The sequence below is a fragment of the Sminthopsis crassicaudata genome, chromosome 2 (genome assembly GCF_048593235.1).
Source record: "Sminthopsis crassicaudata isolate SCR6 chromosome 2, ASM4859323v1, whole genome shotgun sequence".
Lineage (NCBI taxonomy): Eukaryota > Metazoa > Chordata > Mammalia > Dasyuromorphia > Dasyuridae > Sminthopsis > Sminthopsis crassicaudata.
Window position 1 is genome coordinate 562,766,367 of NC_133618.1, and position 27,646 is coordinate 562,794,012.

Here is a 27,646-nt window from a genome sequence, read left to right on the forward strand (position 1 = left end):
ATTGTGCACTAATATTATCATTCATTCCATCTAATGAGCACTATCTCTCCATTTATCAGTGATGTATAGAGGATTTTGAAACAACATTACCTTCTGAAGGCATCTTTTTAGATTCTTTTCGAAGAAGTGCCTCAATTTACTTTTTTCTCATTCATTTCTTTGTATTTTCCTCCTTGTTCTCAGACTCTTTTTACAGCTAGAGTCAGAACTTTAAGATCCTGTAACTGATACTGAATGTTTTCTGGTAACCAGTTCTAAAATCCTAGCCTTTGGCAGCATAAATATATCTGTATATAGTGATGAAGAAACAAGTCATGAGTATGTTTATGTTGCTCTTCATTGACCATGACTATGTTTTAGTTATGACAACTGGGATTCTTGGCTAATGATCAGGACATATGAATCCAGGCTTGGCAGTTTGACAAAAGCTTGAACTTGATGCTTACAATGACTACATTCCCCATAGATCATAGGGAATGTGCCCCTTTCACAAGGAAAAATGGAATTGTCTTTTTTCCTTAGAGGTTTGACCAAAAACCCATTTCTCTAGAATCATGTCTCATGAAGTCCTCATTTATGTAAGTAGTATTTTTAGAATCTATTTTATAATCATACTGTAATTGAAATGAACCAACTTTTCTAATTTGTGTGAGCAAGTAAGAAGACTAGTTAGACCATGTGTCCATGTATGTGAATCATAAAATCAGGAATGCTGGGTTCTTTTCCTCTTTATGGTTGTGATTTCAGATGGAGAAAATGGTGGGTTATCATCATTGCACTATCCTTTATAAACAAAGACTATAAAATTCATTTGAGGAATGGCCTTTTTCAGAAATTGAAGAAACTGAATTTATTGCCAGCTCATGGTAGCTGTCCATCTGCTAAATCTCTCCACACACGGGGAGCAGCTGTCATTTCAGAAATGCTACAGTAGATAATAAGATAGGGTGTGTTTCATCTTCAAATACTTAAAACAAATCCAAGGGAATAGCAGCAGCTATTTTTCTGACTACAAGAAATCGCTGATGTTATTAACACAAAATGCCAAAAGGATTTGGAGATTTGAAGCAAATAGATTTGCTTTGAAAGGAAAAATACTCAACGTTGGTATATGTATTGTAATAATCTGTAGTTGCAAATACATGGGTAGTGCTGAAGTCATATTCACACACTGAGATACCATGGAGATCACAATCAGATACATAGTCCAGAACACAGATAGAAGTACATATATTCCTAAACCCGACAGACAACAGATACAATATTATGTTATTCTAAAAACTGAATAGTTTTTACTTTACAACTTAGCTCTCTCTCTCTCTCTCTGATTTGCCAATTCTTCTAGTCAACCAGGTTCTATTCCTATGATAATGAATATATTTGCATGGCTTAGACAGGAAAGCATATGTAGAATATTCTGGAAGCACATTGAAATTGGAGTTGGTAAACTCAAGAAATTGTTATGGTACTTAGAAATATTGGAAAAATAAGTTGTGCCATCTAAATGTCTAATTGCCTCACATCCACATCAGTCTTGATCTCCTGGATTTGAATTTCTGTTCTTCTAGCTAGCTTTACCGCCTTACTAGTTATGAATCTGTTAAATGGATTTTAGTGCTTTAAAGAAACCTTGAAAACAACTGGATCTGGCCTTTGGAGCTTTTCTTTTTGAATTCTGACTTAAGTTTTGCTTAAGGGTAGAGATCATCCTGATCTGAAGCACAGAGATGACAGAGCTGAATTTTCTGTTTCTTGAAGAAACAAAGAGATGGTATTTGGTGGAAGAATAGAATATATTGCAGAAATTTGCATGAGAAAAACCTAGTGATGTATAATCACAATAGTTTGTGATGAACCTTGAATAAAAGGTAATTTTTAATTAGAAATAATGGAAACTATAATTTATTTGCTGAATAGCCATATCATTCTTTAAAGCCCAAATTAAGTATCATTTTCTTCATGAAACCTTCCTTGATGACTTCAGTTAGTAATGACAATTTCTCCCCAGATCTCATGTCGCTCTGTCAGTCCTTACATATAACTATCTTATATTATTTAGTATTATAATTACTTGAGTATATAGTCTATTTTCTCTATCACATTTTTTGCCAATAGCTATAAGAAAGATGCCATAATTTCTCATACTCTAAATTTAGCAGGAGACAGGTTACAAAAGTAGATAGCCCGAATCTCTTTTGATGTGTTCAGAATAAGTTATTATAATGAATTTACATAGCTATGTACAATACATTGGAATAAAAAAATAACAGAAATGCCAAAAGTCTCTTAATGGCAAAGAAAAGTAGTCCGAAGTATCCATTATAAAATGAGGATAATAATAGAATCTACCCCCCAGGACTGTCTTGAGGATTACATGAGATAATATTTGTAAAATATGTATTACAAGTACAAGCCAAGATGGCGGAGAAGATACATGCGAATTTGTAAGCTTCCTTCTTCCCTCATTACCAATTAGTTAAATCAGCCTCAAAAATAACGCTGGACTGATAGAAACCACAAGGTTACCAACTGAAGAGAATCTGGAGTCTCTACAGAAAAGGTCAGTTCCAAGGGGAGGAAGAAAAAAGGCAAGCACAGATGGTTAGGTGCTAGCACACTGTGCCGATCAGACTGGGTAGAACTCTGGGATCAGAGAAGCTACTGAGATAGAGGAATCTGACACAGGCTGTTAGCTCTTCTCTGCTTATAAAACAGCAGTTCAGAAGAGAAATCAAGCGACTTTAAAATATAAAGCTAGATCCTAGAACCACCCCAATCCAGAAGTGACCTAACAGATCTCGGCACTGCTGTGAAGCCACCTTCTGCTGTCCAGGGATTCACCTTGGGGTAGTTAAGAGCTTGAACAACAGGGACACAGCCAGAGGCAACATCTTATCAACATAGGGCAAGGCTTGGCCTGAGGCTGGGGAAGCTTGCAGCAACAGAATTCCCAGAGAAGCAGAACTGCCAGAGAAGTGGAAACTTTAAAGTAGGGACCGTGTTTCTGGGCAGACACTTCCAGTTTGAGTACAGGGGCTTTTCATGGCAGCAGCTTATATCCATGCCCCACTGGACTCATTTGTGGGCTTTGTGTCATTTTACTGTTCAGTATTAAACCTCAAGGCAGTAGCTAGGACACATAGCAGGGTCCTTCACTGATCAACCCTCACAGCTCAGCCGTATCACCTCTGAGGCATTTCCAGGGAGGGGGTAGGGGAACTCTCTCCTAGAGCTCTCCCATAGTTCAGGCACAGGAGCTGCTGCATCCATCCATTCTGGGAGGAAGCTGGTAAATAAGTAAATAAATAAATTTCTTACCCCAAGGGCAGACCCCAAAAGATTTTTAACAATGAGTAAAAAGCTGAAGAGAACTATTGATTCCTTCTACACAGAGAAAGAGTGGGTATCCAACCCTAAGGAAGTTAACAGTAGAGAGTCAGCAGATAATACTCTAAAGGGGAACGATAACTGCCTCCCATTACATAACTCTCTCCTAGAAGACACTATTAAAAAGTTAAGAGTGATTGAAGAAAAATGGGAAAAGGAAAGAAAAGCTTTGATAGACAATAACAATGTCCTGAAATTTGAGTTGGAAAAAAATAAAGAATTCACAGGAGATGCAGGGAAACAAAATTTGTGAATTAGAAAAGGTTAAAAAATCACAGGAAAGTAGGATTTCTGAATTGGAAAAGATAAAAATGTCTCAAGAAAGTAGGATTACTGAATTGGAAAAAAGAAAATAACTCTCTAAAAAAATTAGGGAAATGGAAAAAAATTCAATAGAGCAAAATAATTCATTTAAAAACTAAATTGGGCATATACACAAAGAACTAAAAATGTGAATGAAGAAAATAACTCATTAAAAATCATGACAGAACAAATAGAAATGAATGATTCATTGAGAACCCAAGAATCAGTCAAACAAAACAAAAAAGAATGAAAAGCTGGAGAATAATGTCAAATACTTACTGGGAAAATCTATAGAACTGGAAAATAGATCTAGGAAAGATAATCTGAGGATCATTGGACTTCCCAAAAACTATAATAATAATAATAAAAAAAAAAGCCTAGATTCTATTTTACAGAAAATCATCAAAGAGAATTGTCCAGAGATAATAGAAACAGAAGGGAAAATAGGTTTTGAAAGAATTCATCAAACACCTTCTGAAAAAGACCATAAAAAAAGAATTCCACAGAACATTGTGGGTAAGCTGCAGAACTACCAAACAAAGGAAAAAAAAACATATTACAAGCAGCTAGAAAAAAGCAATTCAAATATTAAGGAGCCACAATAAGGGTCACTCAAGATCTGGCTGCCTCCACATTAAAAGATCGAAGGGCCTGGAACCTGATATTCCGAAAGGCAAAAGATCAAGGATTGCAACCAAGAATAAACTACCCAGCTAAGTTTAGCATTTTCTTCTATGGAAGAAGATGGTCATTTAATGAAACAGAGGCATTTCATTTATTTCTAAGGAAAAAAAAAACAGACTTAAACAAAAAATTTTGATCTACATCCATAATACTGAAGAGAAACAGAAAAAGGTAAAAAGAACTCTTGAGAACTGTATCCCTATTGTGGACATATAGAAAGTCCGCATGCATAATTTGATTTTACTGATATAAAAAGGGGGAGTAGTCAATGGAAGGAGGTAGTATCAGAAAAAGGAGAAGGAGTGATAAAAAGAGGGAAACTACAGCCCAGGAAGAGACATAGAAAATATACCACATCTGAGGGAATTTAGAGAGGGGGAGAAACATTGTGTGAATCTTACTCTCATCTGAATAGGCTCAAAAAGTAAATAATTGACATATTTTTTTTTCAGAAAATTCTCTCTCACCTCATTAAAAGGGGAGAGAGGAAAAGGGAAAAGAAAAAGGGGAATAAGGGAAGGGACTTGGAAGGAGGGGGCAGAGATCTTAAAAAGGGAGGGCTGCGCGTCACAAGTGGGGTCTATAAATTAAAAATTGGGCAAGGCGTTCAGGCGGGTCAAGGGAAAAAAAAGCATAATCTGGGGATAATATGATGTCAGGAAATAAAGAATTAGTAATTTTAACTGTAAATGTGAATGGGATGAACTCTCCCATCAAATTGAGATGGATAGCAGACTGGATCAAAAGTCAGAACCTTACAATATGTTGTTTACAGGAAACACACTTAAAATAGGGAGATACAGGTAAAAGGTAAAAGGTTGGAGCAGAATCTATTATGCTTCAGGTAAAGCCAAAAAAGCAGGGGTAGCCATCCTTATCTCAGATCAAGCAAAAGCAGAAATTGATCTAATTAAAAGAGATAAGGAAGGAAACTATATCCTGCTAAAAGGTAGCATAAACAATGAAGCCATATCAATACTAAACATATATGCACCAAGTAGTATAGAATCTAACTTTCTAAAGGAAAAGTTAAGAGAGTTGCAAGAAGAAATAGACAGTAAAACTATAACAGTAGGAGATCTCAAACTTGCACTCTCAGATTTAGACAAATCAAACCCCAAAACAAATAAGAAAGAAATTAGAAAAGTAAATAGAATATTGGAAAAACTAGGTATGATAGACCTTTAGAGAAAACTGAATGGTGATAGAAAGGAATATACTTTCTTCTCAGCAGTTCATAGAACCTATACAAAAATAGACTATATATTAGGACATAAAGATCTCAGAATTAAATGCATGAAGGCAGAAATAATAAATGTCTTAATCTCAGATCACGATGCAATAAAAGCTACATTCAGTATAAAGTTAGGGGTAAATAGACCAAAAAGTAATTGGAAACTGAATAATCTCATCTTAAAGAATGACTGGGTGAAACAGCAAATTATAGAAACAATTAATAATTTCACCCAAGATAATGACAATGATGAGACATCATATCAAATCTGTGGGATGCAGCTAAAGTTGTAATAAGGGGAAATTTTACATCTTTAGAGGCTTATTTGAACAAAATAGAGAAAGAGAAGATTAATGAATTGGGCCTACAACTGAAAAAGCTAGAGAAAGCCCAATTAGAAACCTCCAACCAAAAATCAAACTTCAAATACTAAAATTAAAAGGAGAAATCAATAATATTGAAAGTAAAAAAAACTATTGAATTAATAAATAAAACCAAGAGTTGGTTTTATGAAAAAGCCAATAAAATAGATAAACCTTTGGTAAATCTGATCAGAAAAAGGAAAGAGGAAAATCAAATTGTTAGTCTTACAAATGAAAAGGGGGATCTTTCTACCAATGAAGAGGAAATTAGAGAAATAATGAGGAGTTAGTTTGCCCAACTTTATGCCAATAAATTTCATAACCTAAGTGAAATGGATGACTTCCTCCAAAAATATAGGCTTCCTAGATTAACAGAGGACGAGATAAATTGCTTAAATAGTCCCATTTCAGAAAAAGAAATAGAACAAGCTATTAATCAACTCCCCAGGAAAAAATCCTCAGGACAAGATGGATTTACATGTGAATTCTACCAAACATTTAAAGAACAATTAGCCCCAATGCTATATAAACTATTTGAAAAAATAGGGGATGAAGGAGTCCTACCAAACTCCTTTTATGACACAGACATGGTATTGATACCTAAACCAGGTAGATCAAAAACTGACAAAGAAAACTATAGTCCAATTTCCTTAATGAATATTGATGCTAAAATCTTAAATAAGATATTAGCAAAAAGAATTCAGAAAATCATCCCCAGGATAATACACTATGACCAAGTAGGATTTATACCAGGAATGCAGGGCTGGTTTAATATTAGGAAAACTATTAGTATAATTGACTATATTAATTATCAAATTAATAAAAACCATATGATCATCTCAATAGACACAGAAAAAGCATTTGATAACATTCAACATTCATTCCTACTAAAATTGCTTGAGAGTATAGGAATAAATGGACTAATCCTTAGAATAATCAGGAGCATATATTTACGCCCATCAGTAAGCATAATATGCAACAGAGATAAACTGGAAACTTTCCCAGTAAGATCAGGAGTGAAACAAGGTTGCCCACTATCACCATTACTATTCAATATTGTATTAGAAATGTTAGCCTCGGCAATAAGAGTCGAGAAGGAGATTAAAGGAATAAGAGTAGGTAATGAGGAAATCAAACTGTCACTCTTTGCAGATGATATGATGGTATACTTCGAAAACCCCAGAGATTCTAATAAAAAGTTATTAGAAATAATTCACAACTTTAGCAAAGTTGCTGGATACACAATAAATCCACATAAATCCTCAGCATTTTTATACATCACCAACAAAATGCAACAGCAAGAGATACAAAGAGAAATTCCATTCCAAACAAATTTTGAGAGTATAAAATATTTGGGAATCCATCTACCAAAGAAAAGTCAGGAATTATATGAATAAAATTACAAAACACTTGGCACAAAAATAAAGTCAGATTTAAATAATTGCAAAGACTTCCAGTGCTCGTGGATAGGCCGAGCGAATATAATAATGATGACAATACTCCCCAAACTAATCTATTTATTTAGTGCTATACCAATCAGACTCGCAAGAAACTATTTTAATGACCTAGAAAAAATAACAACTAAATTCATATAGAAAAATAAAAGGTCGAGAATTTCAAGGGAATTAATTTTACAAAAGTCAGATGAAGGTGGTCTAGGTATACCTGATCTAAAACTATATTATATAGCAGCAGTCACCAAAACCATTTGGTATTGGCTAAGAAATAGACTGGACGATCCATGAAACAGATTAGGTACAAAGGACAAAAAAAGGTACATCTATAGCAATCTAGTGTTTGATAAACCCAAAGATACCAACATTAGGGATAAAAATGCATTATTTGAAAAAAAAACTGTTGGGAAACCTGGAAATTAGTATGCCAGAAACTAGATATGGACCCACACTTAACACCATATATCAAGATAATGTCAAAATGGGTCCATAATTTAGGCATAAATTATGAGATAATAAATAGATTAGAGGAACAGAGGATAATCTACCTCTCAGACCTGTGGAGTAGGAAGGAATTTATGAGTAGAGAAGAACTAGATTTCATATTTGATCACAAAATAGAAGATTTTGATTACATCAAACTAAAAAGTTTCTGTGCAAACAATACTAATGCAAACAAGATTAGAAGGGAAGTAACAAATTGGGAAAAATTTTTATAGGTAAAGGTTCTGATAAAGGTCTCATTTCCAAAATATATAGGGAATTGATCCTAATTATAAGAAATGAAACCATTCTCCAATTGATAAACGGTCAAAGGATATGAACAGACAATTCTCAGATAATGAAATTGAAACTAAATCCACTCATATGAAACAGTGCTCCAAATCACTACTGATCAGAGAAATGCAAATTAAGACAACTCTGAGATATCACTACACACCTGTCAGATTGGCTAAGATGACAGGAACAAATAATGATGAATGTTGGAGGGGATCTGGAAAAACTGGGACAATAATACATTGTTGGTGGAGTTGTGAAAGAATCTGGCCATTTTGGAGAGCAATCTGGAACTATGCCTAAAAAGTTATCAAACTGTGCATACTCTTTGATCCAGCAGTCCTACTACTGGGCTTATATCCTAAAGAAATACTAAAGAGGGGAAAGGGACCTGTGTGTGCCAAAATGTTTGTAGCAGCTCTTTTCATTGTGGCTAGAAACTGGAAGATGAATGGATGTCCATCAATTGGAGAATGGTTGGATAAGTTATGGTATATGGAGGCTATGGAATATTATTGCTCTATAAGAAATAACCAGCAGGATGAATTCACAAAGGCTTGGAGAGACTTGCATGAACTGATGCTGAGTGAAATGAGCAGAACCAGAAGATTACTATACACATCAACAATAATACTGTATGAAGATATATTCTGATGGAAGTGAACGTCTTCAACATAAAGAAGATCCAACTCACTTCCAGCTGATCATTGATGGACAGAAACAACTACACCCAGAGAAGGAACACTGGGAATTGAATGTAAAACATTAGCACTACTATCTATCTACTCAGGTTACTTATACCTTTGGAATCCAATACTTAACATGCAACAAGAAAATTGGATTTACACACATATATTATATCTAGGTAATACTGTAACACATGTAAAATGTATGAGATTGCCTGTCATAAAGAGGAGGGAGTAGAGGGAGAGAGAGGAAAGTCTGGAAAAATGAATACAAAGGATAATGTTATAAAAACTTACTCATGCATACATACTGTCAAAAATATATAATTATAAAATTAATAAAATTAAAAAACAAAACAAAACAAAAAAAAAAAACAAGTACATAGTAGGTACTTCATAAATATTTATTCCCTTCTTTCCCTTATTAGTTCAATTATTGTTACTGTAACTGTGACTTCCAAATATATTTACATATTTCTATCCTGAATCTCCAATTATTTGTGGGACATTACTGACTATGTGTCTCATAATGTCTTTAAAGTTAACATGCACAAAATGGAATACATTAGCAGATTGGTGTTAATGTTTTTCCCTCCTCTTCATATAATATTTTTCCTGGACTGACTCCAATTTACTATCCACTGGTGATACAGATTCTGGATTAAAATGCAGCAAGGACAGTTGTGGATCATGAAATGGAATAAAATAACTTCAAACGTAACAGATGATGAAATAACAATTATGAAAAAGAGATGCTACTTTTATAGATGTTTTGCAGAACAACAAAACTCTACCAAAGTTTAGGAACATGAAGCCTTTAATAGATTTAATTTTAAAAAATAATACTCCTTGTCTTATAGGCCATTTAGATCCTCTTTATTTCCTTGAAGGAAAATGAAGATGGCTTTTGTAAAATAAGTGTTGTTCATAACACAATTTTGCAATTAAACTGGTCTGCTTCTTGTTTCTCTAGTTCAGAATTTTGATACTCATATTTTTGCTGTTTCATAGGTTTTCTGCCATGTTCATAAATATACTCCCTATTCACCTGTACCTCCTACAATTCTTAGCATTAATTAGGGATCAACTTATGTTCTCTACTTATGTCTCTAAATATTAATTTCTTAAATTATTTTTCAAATAATTTCATAAATATTCTGCTCTCTCAAATTGAATGCAACCTCCTCAAGAGCAGGGAAATTTTTTTGTGCCTTTGTACCTCTAGTATGTAAATACATGTCTCATACTTTGCATACAATTAAGAAATTCTTGTTCAATTTAATTAGAGCATTACTGTATAGGTAGAGTAGGAACAAGTAAATGAGTCTAGTTATTTCTTTCTTTGTTTTTCCTTTTTTCATCATTTTCTTTGAGCTGCAGAAGCCACAGCATCAATGGTAATCTAGGCCAAAGAGAGGAGATTCAGAGCCTTTAAAGGAAACCAAGTGACTATGAATTGCATGGGACATAATACCCTTTGATTAAAAAAAATCTTTTAATTTCAGAAAACACACAAAAAAGTGAGTATTGCCTTGCTGCTCCTTTTATTTGCTCTCAGCATAAAAAATCTACTTTAGATTTTACATTCACCACTGGTCACTAAGCGGAACACACCAAATCCTGTCACTAGATGTCATTGCTTTTAAGAAGAGGAGAGTAGGAGAAGAAAGGAAAAAAAGGCAATCTCAGGTAGGGGGATTCATGAAACTTACCATTACTCAAGTAAAACCATTTCATGGGGAAACAAAAGAATAAATAATTAAACTAAGGAATTTTATTTTCTAGTAATCTATAAAAAGACTGATAAATCACAAGATACAAATATTTAAAGACTGTTTTAAGAACTCAGAGATAAAAAATATATGAGTAGAGGAGATTGAACAATCTAACTTCTGGGATTGAAGAACATGAAATAGATGTTATCATAGTGCCTCTTGGCTTATCTATCAATGTTCTCTTAAAATTATATAACTCTTTAAATTACATAGTTTTGAGTAAAATAATGAAATAGTGACTAAGTTTTAGCTGGTAATCAGAATAATGTTCTCTTTTAGTAGTACATCTAGTCGGGAGTTGTTAGGATTACTAAGTGAGAACTCAGGTTGTCTGGACAGTGACAAGGTGAGAATTCAGGTTTTCTGGACAATTACAAGGTGAAAACTCAGGTTGACTTGATAGAGGGGGCAAGCTCATTGGCTGGGGTGGTTCTTCCCAGAAGCCCTTGCATTATCCCACGCCCATTCTCTGGGAGGATAAAAGATTGGGCCTGGAGAGCAGATCGGCCTGGAGAAGGATAAGAGCTGGAGGAGATTCAGAGCCAGGATTCAAGAAGAAAGACTCTGAATTGCATCAGGCTTGACGGGGCTCTCTGCAGGAAGGGAAGTCACTTCTAAGGACAAGAGTTAACAGCAACTACATGGAGACTTTTGTTTATTTCTGACAAGAGGAGCTAGACCAGACCTTCGCAGGGAGTCATTAGTACTTCTCATAACCTTTCATGTGTCATTTAAATTTAGGAAGATGGCTAGTTCCTGCTCTGAACATTATCTGGACCAGTTTGAGTTCAAGACAAGTCTCCTAAATAGGACATTTTGCTGTAGAATGCCATTTTAGTCAGTCACCTGGTAGGAGAATGGAACCCAGTAGGAAAAATGAGGTAATGTGCCTGAGATGAGTTGAAATGGAAAGCAGTTTAATCTAAGTCTATTTAAATGAGAGTGACATTTCTGAATTTTTCTACAAGTTAGGGAGGTGTATATGTTCATAGTTCAAATAATAACCTAATAATGGATTTTATCTGAAAGAGATAGGCACAAAAGAAAGCTACCTTATCTGAGAAAGAATTGTATTTTCTAGCATTTCATTCATCTTGAAATGTATGTTCTCCTCTGGGTAACTAACATACTAGGTGATAGGAGAGTCATATATCTAGATACATGATATATTGGATCCCATTGAAAGAAAATATTAAATCTAAGATACATAGAACACAAATTAAAATAAAATCATCAAAATAAATATACAGGGGACTTATATATATGAAAACACTAACATAGAAATGAAAAAAATTTCAGATGTAGGACATTTTTTTTTACTCTTATCTTTTATGAGGAAAATAAAAACAATGGGAAAAGACCATGTAGGATTATGGTTATCTATACAAATATAAAATTCAAACTAGCTAGAAAGAGAAAGAAATGAGGAAGGGGACAAATTAAATGAAAACATCTTGGAAAAGATCATTTAATTTTTTTTATTATAGCTTTTTACTTACAAGATATATTCTGTTCCAATTTTTCCCCTCCTTCCCCCTCCCCACTCACCCAGAAGGCAGGTTGATTAATACATGTTACATATGTTGAAGTATAACTTAAATACAATATATGTATACATGTCCAAACAGTTATTTTATTGTACAAAAAAAATCAGACTTTGAAATAGTGTACAATTAGCCTGTGAAGGAAATAAAAAATGCAGGCGGACAAAAATAGGGGTATTGGGGATTCTATGTAGTGGTTCATAGTCATTTCCCATAGTTCTTTTGCTGAGCATAACTGATTCAGTTCATTACTGCTCTATTGGATTTGGTTCATCTCATTGTTGAAGATGGCCCCATCCATCAGAATTGATCATTATATAATATCGTTGTTGAAGTATATAATGATCTCCTGGTCCTGTTCCTTTCACTCAGCATCAGTTCATGTGAGTCTCTCCAGGCCTTTCTGAAATCATCCTGCTGGTCATTTCTTTTTTTTTTTTTTTAAATTTTATTTTTTTTATTATATATATATATATATATATATATTTTATAATATTATCCCTTGTATTCATTTTTCCAAATTACCCCCCCTCCCTCTATTCCCTCCCCCCGACGACAGGCAATACCATACATTCTACATGTGTTACAATATAGTCTAGGTACAATACATGTGTGTGAATATCATTTTCTTGTTGCACAATAAACATTAGAATCCGAAGGTACATGCAACCTGGGCAGACAGATATTAGTGCTAACAATTTACATTCCCCTCCCAGTGTTTCTTCTCTGGGTGTAGCTACCTCTGTCCATCATTGATCAACTGGAAGTGAGTTGGATCTTCTTTATGTTGAAGATTTCCACTTCCATCAGAATACATCCTCATACAGTATTGTTGTTGAAGTGTACAGTGATCTTCTGGTTCTGCTCATTTCACTCAGCATCAGTTGATTTAAGTCTCTCCAGGCCTCTCTATATTCCTCCTGCTGGTCATTTCTTACCGAGCAATAATATTCTATAACCTTCATATACCACAATTTACCCAACCATTCTCCAACTGATGGACATCCATTCATCCTCCAGTTTCTAGCTACAACAAAAAGAGCTGCCACAAACATTTTGGCACATATATGTTTCTTTCCGCTCTTTAGTATTTCTTTGGGATATAATCCCAGTAGTAGCGCTGCTGGGTCAAAGGGTATGCACAGTTTGATAACTTTTTGGGCATAATTCCAGATTGCTCTCCAGAATGGCTGGATTCTTTCACAACTCCACCAGCAATGTATTAGTGTCCCAATTTCCCCACAACCCCTCCAACATTTGTCATTATTTGTTCCTGTCATCTTAGCCAATCTGACAGGTGTGTAGTGGTATCTCAGAGTGGTCTTAATTTGCATTTCTCTGATCAGTAGTGATTTGGAACACTCTTTCATGTGAGTGGATATAGTTTCAATTTCTTCCTCTGAGAATTGTCTGTTCATATCCTTTGACCATTTATCAATTGGAGAATGGTTCGGTTTCTTATAAATTATGGTCAGTTCTCTATATATTTTGGAGTCAGTTCTCTATATATTTTGGACTGGTCATTTCTTACAGAACAATAATATACCATAATATTCATATACCACAATTTATTCAGCCATTGTCTAATTGATGGGCATCCACTCAGCTTCCAGTTTCTGGCCACTACAAAAAGGGCTGCCATAAACATTCTTGCACATACAGTTCCCTTTCCCTTCTTTAAGATCTCTTTGGGATATAAGCCCAGTAGTAACACTGCTGAATCAAAGGGTATGCCCAGTTTGATAACTTTTTGATTATAGTTGCAAATCATTCTTCAGAATGGCTGAATTTATTCACAATTCCACCAAGAATGTATTAGTATCCCTGTTTTCCCACATCCCCTCCAATATTCTGCATTATCTTTCCCTGTCATTCTAGCCAATCTGACAGGTGTGTAGTAGTATCTCAAAGTTGTCTTAATTTGCATTTCTCTGATTAATAATGACTTGGAGCATCTTTTCCTATGGCTAGAAATAGTTTCAATATCTTTGTCTGATAATTGTCTGTTTGACAAATGGTCCTTTGACCATTTCTCAATTGGAGAATGGCTTGATTTCTTATAAATTAGAGTCAATTCTCTATATATTTTGGAAGTGAGGCCTTTATTGGAACCTTTGACTGTAAAATTGTTTTCCCAATTTATTGCTTCCCTTCTAATCTTATCTTCATAGTTTTGTTTGTACAAAAACTTTTCAATTTGATATAATCAAAATTTTCTATTTTGTGATCAGTAATGATCTCTAGTTCTTCTTTGGTCATAAATTCCTTTTCATCATATTCCTATCTGTCCTTACTCCTCTATTTTTCTTCTATTATTTTTCCTTCATATTACTTGAGTTATCCTTCTCTAAGAATCCTTCCCTTATCTTCTCCCTTACTCTGTTGTCATCTTTTTCCTATCTGAATTTAGATTTTATAATCTTCTAAATATATCTGTGGTTCCCTCTTTATCTCATTCTTGTTAATCTACAAAGCCTCCTATATTGCCCCTTATGCTGTTCTCTCACCATTTTATTTCTTTATAAACTTAAATTTTTATTTTCCTTCTAAATGTTCTCTCTTTAACTCTGATCTGATGTAAGTATACTTCCCTCTAAAACTTGCTCCCTTATCCTCTCCTATTTCCTTATGCCCTTAATCTCTTATTTCTTTCTAAATTTAGAAGACATTTATACTTCCTTCTCTCCCCCCATATGTGTGTGTATGTGTATGTATAGTTTCCTTTTTAATTCATTCACAATGAGAGTAGGGTTCTAGAACTCTAGAACTACCTGCTGTCCTGGTACTAACCCATTTAATTTATTTGTGTTAGTTCTTTCTCACAACTCATTTGTATGAGATACTTACTTTTTTAACTACATGGCTTAGATTTTTAGAATCACATTGTATGCAATCTTACTGCCCCAGTCTTTCTTTTGAACTATTTAATGACAATCTTAGACATAGAATTTACATGTTCACATATCAAAGTTAATAATTTGTCCATATTGAATCCTTTCTAATTAGACCCTGATGTTTCCTTTATATTTCTGCTTGACCTCAATTAAGTTCATACCTTTCCCCAAATCCTGAAAAATCTGGAAATTCATTGAATTTCTAATTGTTGTTGTTACTTGTTTGTTGTTGTTATTCCAGATTATGCTTAAGTTTCCTGGATATTTTTGTCAGCAAGCCCAGTTCTCCTGTTCTTCAATATAGTGTATTCTAAGACTTGCTGTCTTTTAGAGTAGTTATTGCTATGTTTTATCTAATTCTTATCATGACTGCCATATTTGAATATGTTTTTTTCTTGTTGCTTGTAATATTTTCTCCTTAACCTAGGATTCTTGTAGGTTTTCCTTTTATGATCTCTTTCAGATGGTGATAAGTGAAATATTTTTATGTTTTTACTTACTCTCATGTACTAATATTTCAATGCAATTTTCTTTAATCATTTCTTCTATTGATTATCAATTTTTAAATTATAGCTTTTAGGTAACCTGATTACTCCTATATTCTCCAGATTAGTTGTTTTCCTTATGTTTTACATTCTCTTTAATTTTGTGCATTCTTTATATTTTGTTTGACTATTTCTTGATCTCACAAAATTTCTACTTTTTCTTTGTTCAATTCTAATTTTTAAGGACGCATTTTCTTCCTTAAGAGTCTGAATTTCTTTTTCCAGTTGGATGACCTGACTTTCTTTTCATAATTTTGTTTTTTTTTTCTTGAATTATTCCAATTTTAAAAATGTTTACTCATTCTCTTATTTGATTTGAAAGTGTTTTTTTTTTTTTTTTTGAGTTTTTCTATGAACTTTTGGGAAAGGTGACCATTTGATATTATTCTTTGGTTTTGGACAGGCTTATTTTTTCTTCAGTATCCTCTTTTAAAGATGAGTCCAATTTTGTATTCCCACAGCAACTATGGGTTCTTTCTCCTTTACAACCTCATTTTTTTAAATTTATAGCAACTTGTTATTATAATCATTTTTAGTTTTGGGACATCAAGAATGGTGTCTCTGGACTCAGGTCCTTCTTTTTGAAGCATTTTAATATACAAATGAAGCTTAGTTAAGCAGGACAGTTTTAAAACTAAAGTGTTGACCACACTTAATATAGACAAATTTAGTGTATGAAAAAGGAAAATATATGTAAAGATAAAATTAATAGGTATCATTACAGAATAGAACCTCAGGGAACTCCCAAGCCTTTAAATGAAGTATCAGTTTTTTCATCTATAAAATGAGCATTAAAGTACTTCCCTATTCCACAGTGCTCTCTAAAGGACTAAAGTAAAGAACATGTAAAATATATTTTAAACTATAAGAAATAACTTAAATATTTATTTTACTTTAACCTATGATGAAGCTTTTTCTCCCAGTAGAGGTTAAGAGTTGCTCTACAACTTATTCTGAGGGGTTGTGACTCATCCAGCCAATGTTTTCAAGTGGGAATTTAAACTAAGTTTTCTAACTTGGTGGGGCAGCTCTTTTTCTACCATGCAATGATACCTCTTATTGAAAAAAAAATATTATTAAATACATTTTACCTTCTCCATAGTTTTATTTTAGAAGTACACTGCAATGAGAATGAATTAAAATATTATCATTGCACCAACGTGTTTCTAGTGGAAAGACATGAAGATATGACTAGAAAGATCATGAATTGATGCAGAATGAAAAAAAATACCGTTATATCCACAATAGTTACAATAAAGTTTAAGAAAAATGTAGAAAAAAATGGATACTCTGTCAATACAAAGGTGAAGAAACTTGAATTTGGAGAAGAGCTGAAAAAATATAATCCCTCTCATCTCTGCAGAGGTCTGGGAATATGTGGAATAATGTATACTCTGTCAGATTGTTGATATGATGATTGATTTTGTTTAAATGTTTTTTCTCTCTGTTTTAAATATGTTATATGATATGGTTCTGGTGAGTTGAGTAGAAGAAGAGAGAGAGGCTTTTATAGGCAAATGGTGATATAAAAACAAATAATACTAGAATTAAAAAAAAAAAAAGTAATAATGAGCACACGAATAAAAAGACCTGCTTTCTTCTAGTAACTAAATGTACAACCTTAAAGAAGTCACTTATTATCTAAGTCTTTCAATTTCCTCACCTATAAAATAAGGGGAATGAATTTTTCCTGTGGTTCTTTACCTTTTTCAAGTAAGAGGACTTCTTTTTAATATCAGCAAATTTTGCAAATCACAACAAAACAATGATTATCTTTTAATCTGCAGACTCCTTTTGTGTAGCAATGATTTAAATAAATATATCTGCTTTCCCAACATGTTAAATAATCCAATGCTTAATAAACACTTAATAAATACATCAGGAAATCCCGAATTAATATCCTGCATCTGATGATTGCTAGCTTTGTAACCAAGAGCAAATCATTTAAGCTCATTGAACCTCAGTTTCCTTAGATATAAAAATTATACCAATAGTAACCAATTTACAAGATAGTCTATGATTCTCCAAGCAATCAAGTTGGCAAATTTCAGAGCACTTTATATAAATGAGTTATTATCATTATAATTAATATTTATTCTGTCATCATAATTTTCTATTTTGATACTTACAAAATCAGTGCCATGTGTGAGACAAGTTGTATACTGTGCACACAGAATGTATACTTTTGCTCACTTATCAATGCGCTTACAAATTCAAGGAGGCAGCCAGCTGGTAGTGGGCCTGGAGTCAGGAAGAACTGACTTAAAATCTGGATTCAGATATTTATTAATTGGGTAATTCTGGGGAAGTCACTTAACCCCATTCATCTTCTCTAGGTCAGCTGCCAAGGCTTAAATTTACTGAACCAGGTAATAAGTAAATTCCCTTACAATCCAAAAATTATTTGAATTAATGGAATTAAGACATTTGTGACCTTTGTCAAATTCACCTGTTCACACCCTTAATGAAGTGAAATCTTAAAAACTTCTTTGAACCTAATTGATTAAAGGGTATCACTGATTTAGAACTTGAAGAAAACACAAAGTTCTTCATGGGAACTTCATAATTTTACAGACAAAATGGACAGTCTCAAACATATAAATCCTGAAGCTCAGAGAGGTGATTTGCCCAGTGTCATATACCTAGTAAGTCTCCTGGATTTTATTTAAAGCCAGTCTTCTTCTTGACTCCAAATTCAGTGTTTTGTCTACTAGATAGTATTGTATATTGGCTTAAAGGAAAAAGTGCCATGAGAAATACCATAGCTTTATCGAGTATTTTTGTCCCCTTTGTCAGGGAAATATATGTACATGTGAAGTATATCTTTTGTGTTCTCTCCAAAGTTCTGGATTTCCAAACTCAAACCCAAAGCAAACCCAAAACTCTGTGCCATGAGTTGTTTACATTTCTTGGGCACATCATAAATCAGATATATAGCTCTCTGGCCATTTGAAATTCATTGCTGATTGGGTGAAAGCCAGAATAAAGCTAGAATTGTTATTTGTTTGTTCGTTTTGAGACTTTTTTTTCAAATTGTCTTCCTATTTTTTTTATTTTTAGTCATAGATGTTCCCTGAGAGGAGAGGATCTCAACAGACAGTGGCTCTCTCCTAGTGCCCAACATCAGCCAACTATCTACCATACGAAGGGCCTCTTACACTATTTAAATAACATTGGCCGGACACCAGTGGTGAGTCTTCCTTATTTCGTTACTATTTATCCTCCTAAGAAATAAATGGAAATCAGATAAGTTTTTTCTAAGGCTTTCACTTAAAAGATACTATTTATAATATTAAAGTTACTTAATATGTGAACAAGGCAGTGCCAACCTTACATAACATTACCTTGCTCACTCAAGGATCTGAATGGATATTTAGTTAGCTGTCCAGTGATCTACATCAGAGGTGTCAAAATGACTACATGATATCTTTAATTAAAATACAAGAAAATAATCCAAACAAGATTTGAAGAAATTGTAACAGTAATTATTGTGAAATATATTGTAAAGAGTGCCAAAAGCCAGCCAGCCAAAGAGCAAAAAAGTGGGAAGTATGACTGTTTCTAATATTTCATGTGAGCCTAGGGAAATAGTTTTTCCTTTGTGGTCCTAAACTTTGACATTAACAATAATAACAACAATAAAAAAAGATAGCAAGTTAATCCAATGATTCATTTAATGGAAACCTTGAAGATTGATACAGTCCCCTCACCTGGAAGAGGGCAGCTAAGCTCTAGCTCAACCCTCATTTACTATCCTTTAGGAGGGAATCTCTCTGGGTGGTACAGTAATTACTGGTTAGGGAGGGTTGGCAGTAAGATGAGCAGGGAGGAGAGACATCGTTATAGGGCGGGCTGGCACCTTACCTGACTCATGTAAAGAAAACCCATAAGGCAGGATTCCTTTCCACTCTGACAACCTCTAATCGAAGAGAAGAAGATTTATTTTAAAACATGACAGGTGAAAGGCTTGTTTAAAATATAAATAAACATTAATTAGCTGTAAACATGACAGTCCCAGACTTGTTTCCTGCTGAGACCATCTGAAATGTGGGTGAGAAACAGCTGAGTATTAAATGCTATTCACAGTGTTACAAAAGCTCTTTAATCACTTCTTACCTACATGGATATATTTAGTCAACCTCCTGAAGATACAAAAAGCACTGCCACCCATCCAGTTTTTCTGCCTATCTTATTCAGGGAAGAGTGTCCCAGTGCTGAAACAAAGAAGACATGAGTAAGCTTGAGGAATCCTTCTGGGATTCTATGGTTGGTGATTGATTAGAATTTTTAGCTTCTTGTTGGACAAAGGCAAAATTTCTTTGCTGTTTATTAGTATTACTATTTTTATAGGAGAGAAGATATATTTTGTGAATGCTAGAATAAGTATTAGAATTCTATTGGCTAGAATAGCAATGATGCCCAGCAAAGTCTGTGTTCACGTGGAGATTACACATTAGCCATTGTTCTATGTAAGTAACACAACCTTTTTATAAGGAGGGAAGAAGAGGTTTTCCCATTACATCAAGTCCCTTAGGCATCTCAAATTAAAATGGAACATATTATCTCTTGCCATCTCCAAACCTAATATTCTTCTAAAATTCTATTTTCCAGTAAAGGCCACTACCATCCTTTACATCATTTGTGTTTGCAAACTCAGAGCCGTCATCAGCTTTTTCCACTCTCTTACCACAAATATCTAGAATCATCAAATCATGTTTATTCTGTCTATAATATCTCACCCATCTGCCTTTTTCTCTGTATTTATGGCCATCCATGGAATTCAGGCTCTTATTAACTCATATCTGGATTGTTCTTCTTGCTTCTGAATTGGACTTTTTGACTCAAACTTCTCCCCTCTTAAATTCTTCTTTCATATAGTTGGTAAATTTCAGAATGATATTCCTAAAATGAGATAATACAAAAATATTTATATAACATATAAAACAAACTTTAAGGGTATCTTAATGCTAGCTAAATTTAATATTATTGCTATTATTGTCATTTTTGTAGTTCTGTCATTCCTGTGTTTAGTAAAAACAAGTTATCCCCTCTTACCACTTCAAAGAAATAATTTTTTTTTCTGTTTTCTTTTAAAGCTTCTCGGATTCTTACTCCAATTTACATTTTGAGCTTTATTATACATTCCCTTCCATGTGCTCTTTGACCCAGCTGTTTTTCTTGCTCTTTCTCAAACATGCATAGTGTTCTATCTCTTGTTACCATGCCTTTGCATAGACTGTCCAATATAACTGAATCTCAGAATTCCTTGTGGGTATACAACATGTCACAGCACCTGAGGCAATCTGCAACATGGAAAATCTATCTTAATCATGCACATCTATGCCAGTAGGTGGAAGAAAACCAGAGTGCAATCCTTTGTACTTTCAGAATATGGTAGCTTACTGCATAAACTGGGAGTGAGGTTAATGCTTTCCTCAATTAGGTAATTATTGTGGTTGTGACCCCAATTATGATTGTAAGGACATCATTCTTCTCCGAAATTTTCCTTCATATCTCATATAAACCCTGAAAGTCCAAAAAAAATATGGATTCTTTTATGATAAATATCTGATTATCTTGTTCTATCCTCTACTTTCATGTTTGTTCCTCATATCTTGAATGTGGGAGATTCTTTTTTATTCTATGGGATTTGCTGTTCTTTTTTGCCCAGCAGCACTGATGTATGAGTATTAATCAGTATTTTGCTAGTAGATATAACTTTTTCCTTCCCACTAGTCATAATCCAAGACCATAAGTGTCTTTCTCATCTTTATTGGAGGAGCAGCAAGGTTGGACACTAAAGAATAGACAGGGACTAGTCAATAAGCTGTCAAATTCTGCTTGATTTAAATAAAATAAAACCCTGAGAAAGGCACAAGGAATAGGAGCTATACAATACTTAAAAGTACTAAGAAAAAGAGGAAAAATAATTTTGGGTAGATAATTCTTAAGATAACTGGTGCAATTTGTACAGGAAGGAAATTTATTTTTTTTAATTTAATTTTTATTTTATTTTATAATTATAACTTTTTTTTGACAGTACATATGCATGGGTAATTTTTTATAACATCATCCCTTGCACTTACTTCTGTTCAGATTTTTTCCCTTCCTCCCCCAGCCCCCTCCCCCATATGGCAGGAAGTCTTATACATGTTAAATATATTACAATATATTATAGATACAATATATGTGTGTAGAACCAAATTTCTTGTTGCACAGGAAGAATTGGATTCAGAAGGTAAAAATAACAGTTTACACTCATTTTACAGTGTTCCTTTTCTGGATGTAGCTGATTCGGTCCATCATTAATCAATTGGAATTGGATTAGCTCTTCTCTATGTTGAAGATATCCACTTCCATCAGAATACATCCTCATAGAGTATCATTGTTGAAGTGTATAATGATCTTCTGGTTCTGCTCGTTTCACTGAGCATCAGTTGATGTAAGTCTCTCCAAGCCTCTCTGTATTTCTCCTGTTGGTCATTTCTTACAGAACAATAATATTCCATAACATTCATATACCATAATTTACCTAACCATTCTCTAATTTATGGACATCCATTCATCTTCCAGCTTTTAGCCATTATGAAAAGGGCTGCCACAAACATTTTGGCACATACAGGTCCCTTTCCCTTCTTTAGTATTTCCTTGGGATATAAGCCCAGTAGTAGTATGGCAAGATTAAAGGGTATGCAAAGTTTGATAACATTTTGGGCATAATTCCAGATTGCTCTCCAGAATGGCTGGATTCTTTCACAACTCCACCAACAATGCATCAGTGTCCCAGTTTTCCCACAGCCCCTCCAACATTCATCATTATTTGTTCCTGTCATCTTAGCCAATCTGACAGGTGTGTAATGATATCTCAGAGTTGTCTTAATTTGAATTTCTCTGATCAATAGTGATTTGGAATACTCTTTCACATGAGTGGAAATAGTTTTAATTTCATCATCTGAAAATTGTCTGTTCATATCCTATGACCATTTATCAATTGGAGAATGGCTTGATTTCTTATAAATTAAAGTCAATTCTCTGTATATTTTGGAGATGAGGCCTTTATCAGAACCTTTAACTGTAAAAATGTTTTCCCAATTTGTTACTTCCCTTCTAATCTTGTTTGCATTAGTTTTGTTTGTGCAGAAACTTTTTAATTTGGTGTAATCAAAATTTTCTATTTTGTGATCAATATGGTCTCTAGTTCTCCCTTGGACACAAACTCCTTCCTCTTCCACAAGTCTGAGAGGTAAACCATCCCCTGTTCCTCCAATTTATTTATGATTTCGTTCTTTATGCCTAAATCTTGGACCCATTTTGATCTAATCTTAGTATGTGGAGTTAAATGTGGGTCCATGCCTAGTTTCTGCCATAATAATTTCCAGTTTTCCCAGCAGTTTTTGTCAAATAATGAATTCTTATCCCAAAATTTGGGATCTTTGGGTTTGTCAAACACTAGATTGCTATTTTTATTCACTATCTTGCCCTGTGAACCTAACCTATGCCACTGATCAACTAGTCTATTTCTTAGCCAATACCAAATGGTTTTGGTGACTGTTGCTTTATAATACAGTTCTAGATCAGGTACCGATAGACCACCTTCACTTAATTTTTTTTTCATTACTTCCCTTGAAATTCTCGACCTTTTGTTGAGAATTGCAAGGGATCTAATAAAAAAAACTCAGAGGAAGGTGGTCTAAGTGTACCTGATCTAAAGCTATATTATATAGCAGCAGTCACCAAAACCATTTGGTATTGGCTAAGAAATAGACCGGTAGATCAGTGGAACAGATTAGATACAAAGGACAAAAAAGGGTACATCTATAGCAATCTAATCTTTGACAAACCCAAAGATACCAACATTAGGGATAAAAATTCATTATTTGGAAAAAACTGTTGGGAAAACTGGAAATTAATATGGCAGAAATTAGATATGGATTCACACTTAATACCATATACCAAGATAAGATCAAAATGGGTCCATGATTTAGGCATAAAGAGGGAGATAATAAATAGATTAGAGGAACAGAGGATAGTCTACCTCTCAGACCTGTGGAGGAGGAAGGAATTTATGACCAGAGGAGAACTAGAGATCATTATTGATCACAAAATAGAAGATTTTGATTACATCAAACTAAAAAGTTTCTGTACAAATAATACTAATGCAAACAAGATTAGAAGGGAAGTAACAAATTGGGAAAATATTTTTAAAAGCAAAGGTTCTGACAAAGGTCTCATTTCCAAAATATATAGAGAATTGACCCTAATTTATAAGAAACCGAACCATTCTCCAATTGATAAATGGTCAAAGGATATGAACAGACAATTCTCAGATGAAGAAATTGAAACTATATCCACTCACATGAAAGAGTGTTCCAAATCACTACTGATCAGAGAAATGCAAATTAAGACAACTCTGAGATACCACTACACACCTGTCAGATTGGCTAAGATGACAGGAACAAATAATGATGAATGTTGGAGAGGATGTGGGAAAACTGGGACACTAATACATTGCTGGTGGAGTTGTGAAAGAATCCAGCCATTCTGGAGAACAATTTGGAACTATGCCTCAAAAGTTATCAAACTGTGCATACCCTTTGACCCAACAGTACTACTACTGGGCTTATATCCCAAAGAAATACTAAAGAGCGGAAAGAGACATATATGTGCCAAAATGTTTGTGGCAGCTCTTTTTGTTGTAGCTAGAAACTGGAAGATGAATGGATGTCCATCAGTTGGAGAATGGTTGGGTAAATTGTGGTATATGAAGCTTATGGAATATTATTGCTCTGTAACAAATGACCAGCAGGAGGAATACAGAGAGGCTTGGAGAGACTTACATCAACTGTTGCTGAGTGAAATGAGCAGAACCAGAAGATCACCGTACACTTCAACAACAATACTGTATGAGGATGTATTCTGATGGAAGTGGAAATCTTCAATATAAAGAAGAGCCAACTCACTTCCAGTTGATCAATGATGGACAGAGGTAGCTGCACCCAGAGAAGAAACACTGGGAAATGAATATAAATTGTTAGCACTAATATCTGTCTGCCCAGGTTAGATGTACCTTTGGAATCTAATGCTTATTGTGCAACAAAAAAATGGTATTTACACTCATGTATTGTATATAGGTTATATTGTAACACAAGTAAAATGTATGGGATTGCCTGTCATCGGGGGGAGGGAGTAGAGGGAGGGGGGGATAATTTGGAAAAATGAATACAAGGGATAATATTATAAAAAATATATAATAAAAATTATTAAAAAAAAGAAATTCTCGACCTTTTGTTGTTCCATATGAATTCTGATGTTATTTTTTCTAGGTTATTAAAATAGTTTCTTGGAAGTCTCATTGGTATAGCACTAAATAAATAGATTAGTTTAGGGAGTATTGTCATCTTAATTATATTCGCTCGGCCTATCCAGGAGCACTGAATGTCTTTCCAATTATTTAAATCTGACTTTATTTTTGTGGCAAGTGTTTTGTAATTTTGCTCATATGATTCCTGACTCTCCTTTGGTAGATATATTCCCAAATATTTTATACTATCGACCGTTATTTTGAATGGGATTTCTCTTTGTATCTCTTGCTGTTGGATTGTGTTGGTAATGTATAAAAATGCTGAGGATTTATGTGGATTTATTTTGTATCCTGCCACTTTGCTAAAATTCTGAATTATTTCTAATAGTTTTTTAGCAGAGTCTTTGGGGTTTTCTAAGTATACCATCATGTCATCTGTGAAAAGTGATAATTTGATTTCCTCATTTTCTACTCTAATTCCTTGAATCTCTTTCTCAGCTCTTATTGCTGAGGCTAGAGTTTCTAGTACTATATTGAATTGTAATGGTGATAGTGGGCAACCTTGTTTCACTCCTGATCTTACTGGGAAAGGTTGCAGTTTATTTCTATTGCATATGATGCTTACTGATGGTTGTAAATTTATGCTCCTGATTATTCTAAGGAATAGTCCATTTATTCCTATACTCTCAAGCGGTTTTAGTAGGAATGGATGTTGGATTTTATCAAATGCTTTTTGTGCATCAATTGAGATGATCATATGGTTTTTATTAATTTGATTATTAATATGGTCAATTATACTAATAGTTTTCCTAATATTAAACCAGCCCTGCATTCCTGGTATAATTCCCACTTGGTCATAGTGTATTATCCTGGGGATGATTTTCTGAAGTCTATTTGCTAATATCTTATTTAAGATTTTAGCATCAATATTCATTAAGGAAATTGGTCCATAGTTTTCTTTCTCATTTTTCAATCTACCTGGTTTAGATATCAGTACCATGTCTGTGTCATAAAAGGAATTTGGTAGGACTCCTTCAATCCCTATTTTTTCAAACAGTTTACATAGCATTGGAGTTAGTTGTTCTTTAAATGTTTGGTACAATTCACATGTAAATCCATCTGGTCCTTCTTAGGAAGTTGGTTAATAGCTTGTTCTATTTCTTTTTCTGAGATGAGACTATTTAGGCTACTTACCTCTTCCTCTGTTAATCTGGGCAAGCTATATTTTTGAAGGTATTCTTCCATTTCATTTAAGTTATCGAATTTATCGGCATAAAGTTGAGCAAAGTAGCTCCTAACTATTGTTCTAATTTCCTCTTCATTAGTGGTGAGTTCACCCTTTTCATTTTCAAGACTAAGAATTTGCTTTTTCTCTTTCCTTTTTTTAATCAAGTTTACAAAGTGTTTGTCTATTTTGTTGGTTTTTTCATAGAACCAACTCTTAGTTTTATTAATTAATTCAATAGTTTTTTTACTTTCAATTTTATTAATCTCACCTTTTATTTTTTGAATTTCAAGTTTTGTGTTTGTCTGGGGGTTTTTAATTTGTTCCTTTTCTAGCAATTTGAGTTGTAAGCCCAATTCGTTGGCCCTCTCTTTCTCTATTTTATGCAAGTAGGCCTGTAGAGATATAAAACTTCCCCTTATTACTGCTTTGGCTGTATCCTACACATTTTGGTATGATGTCTCATTATTGTCATTCTCTTGGGTGAAGTTATTAATTATGTCTATGATTTGCTGTTTTACCCAATCATTCTTTAGTATCAGATTATTTAGTTTCCAATTATTTTTTGGTCTATTTTCCCCTGGCTTTTTATTAAATGTAATTTTGATTGCATTGTGGGCTGAAAAGGATGCATTTACTATTTCTGCCTTACTGCATTTGATTTTGAGGTTTTTATGCCCTAGTATATGATCAGTTTTTGTATAGGTTCCATGAACTGCTGAGAAGAAAGTATACTTCTTTCTGTCTCCATTTAGCTTTTGCCAAAGATCTATCATATCAAACTTAGTATTCTATTTACCTCTTTGTCTTCTTTCTTATTTATTTTGTGGTTTGATTTATCTAATTCTGAGAGTGCAAGGTTGAGATCTCCCACTATTTTAGTTTTGCTATCTATTTCCTCTTGCAGCTCTCTTAATTTCTCTTTTAAGAATTTAGATGCTGCACCACTTGGTGCATATATGTTTAATATTGATACTGCTTCATTATTGATGCTGCCCTTTAGCAGGATATAATGCCCTTCCTTATCTCTTTTAATTAGATCAATTTTTGTTTTTGCTTGATCTGAAATGAGGATGGCTACTCCTGCTTTTTTGGTTTTGCCTGAAGCATAATACATTCTGCTCCACCCTTTTACTTTTAGTTTGAATGTCTCACCCTGTTTCAGGTGTGTTTCCTGTAAACAACATATAGTAGGGTTCTGACTTTTAATCCAGTCTGCTAACCACTTCCTCTTTATGAGGCAGTTTGCCCCATTCACATTTATGGTTAGAAGGAATAATTCTATATTGCTTGCCATCCTATTAACCCCTGCTTTTCCCCTTTCCTTCCCTCTTACCCCCCTACCCAGTATTAAACTTATGAACAGCCCTCCCTTTTTAGTATCCCTCCCCCACCTTAAAGTTCCTCCCCTTATTTTACCCCTTTTCCTCCAAATTTCTGTATTCCCTTCCCCTTAGTTTACTCCTTCCCTTTCA

At 33.9% G+C, this 27,646-nt stretch overlaps 1 protein-coding gene across 1 annotated transcript in view; it reads left to right on the forward strand.

Annotated features, from left to right (window-relative positions):
• The window catches only part of AGBL1 (AGBL carboxypeptidase 1), a 1,143,822-nt gene that overhangs the window by 580,147 nt on the left and 536,029 nt on the right, over window positions 1-27,646 (forward strand). The window contains exon 19 of the mRNA XM_074285224.1: window positions 18,706-18,835. Coding sequence (XP_074141325.1) covers window positions 18,706-18,835 — 130 coding nt within the window. The remainder of the gene's footprint in view (window positions 1-18,705; window positions 18,836-27,646) is intronic.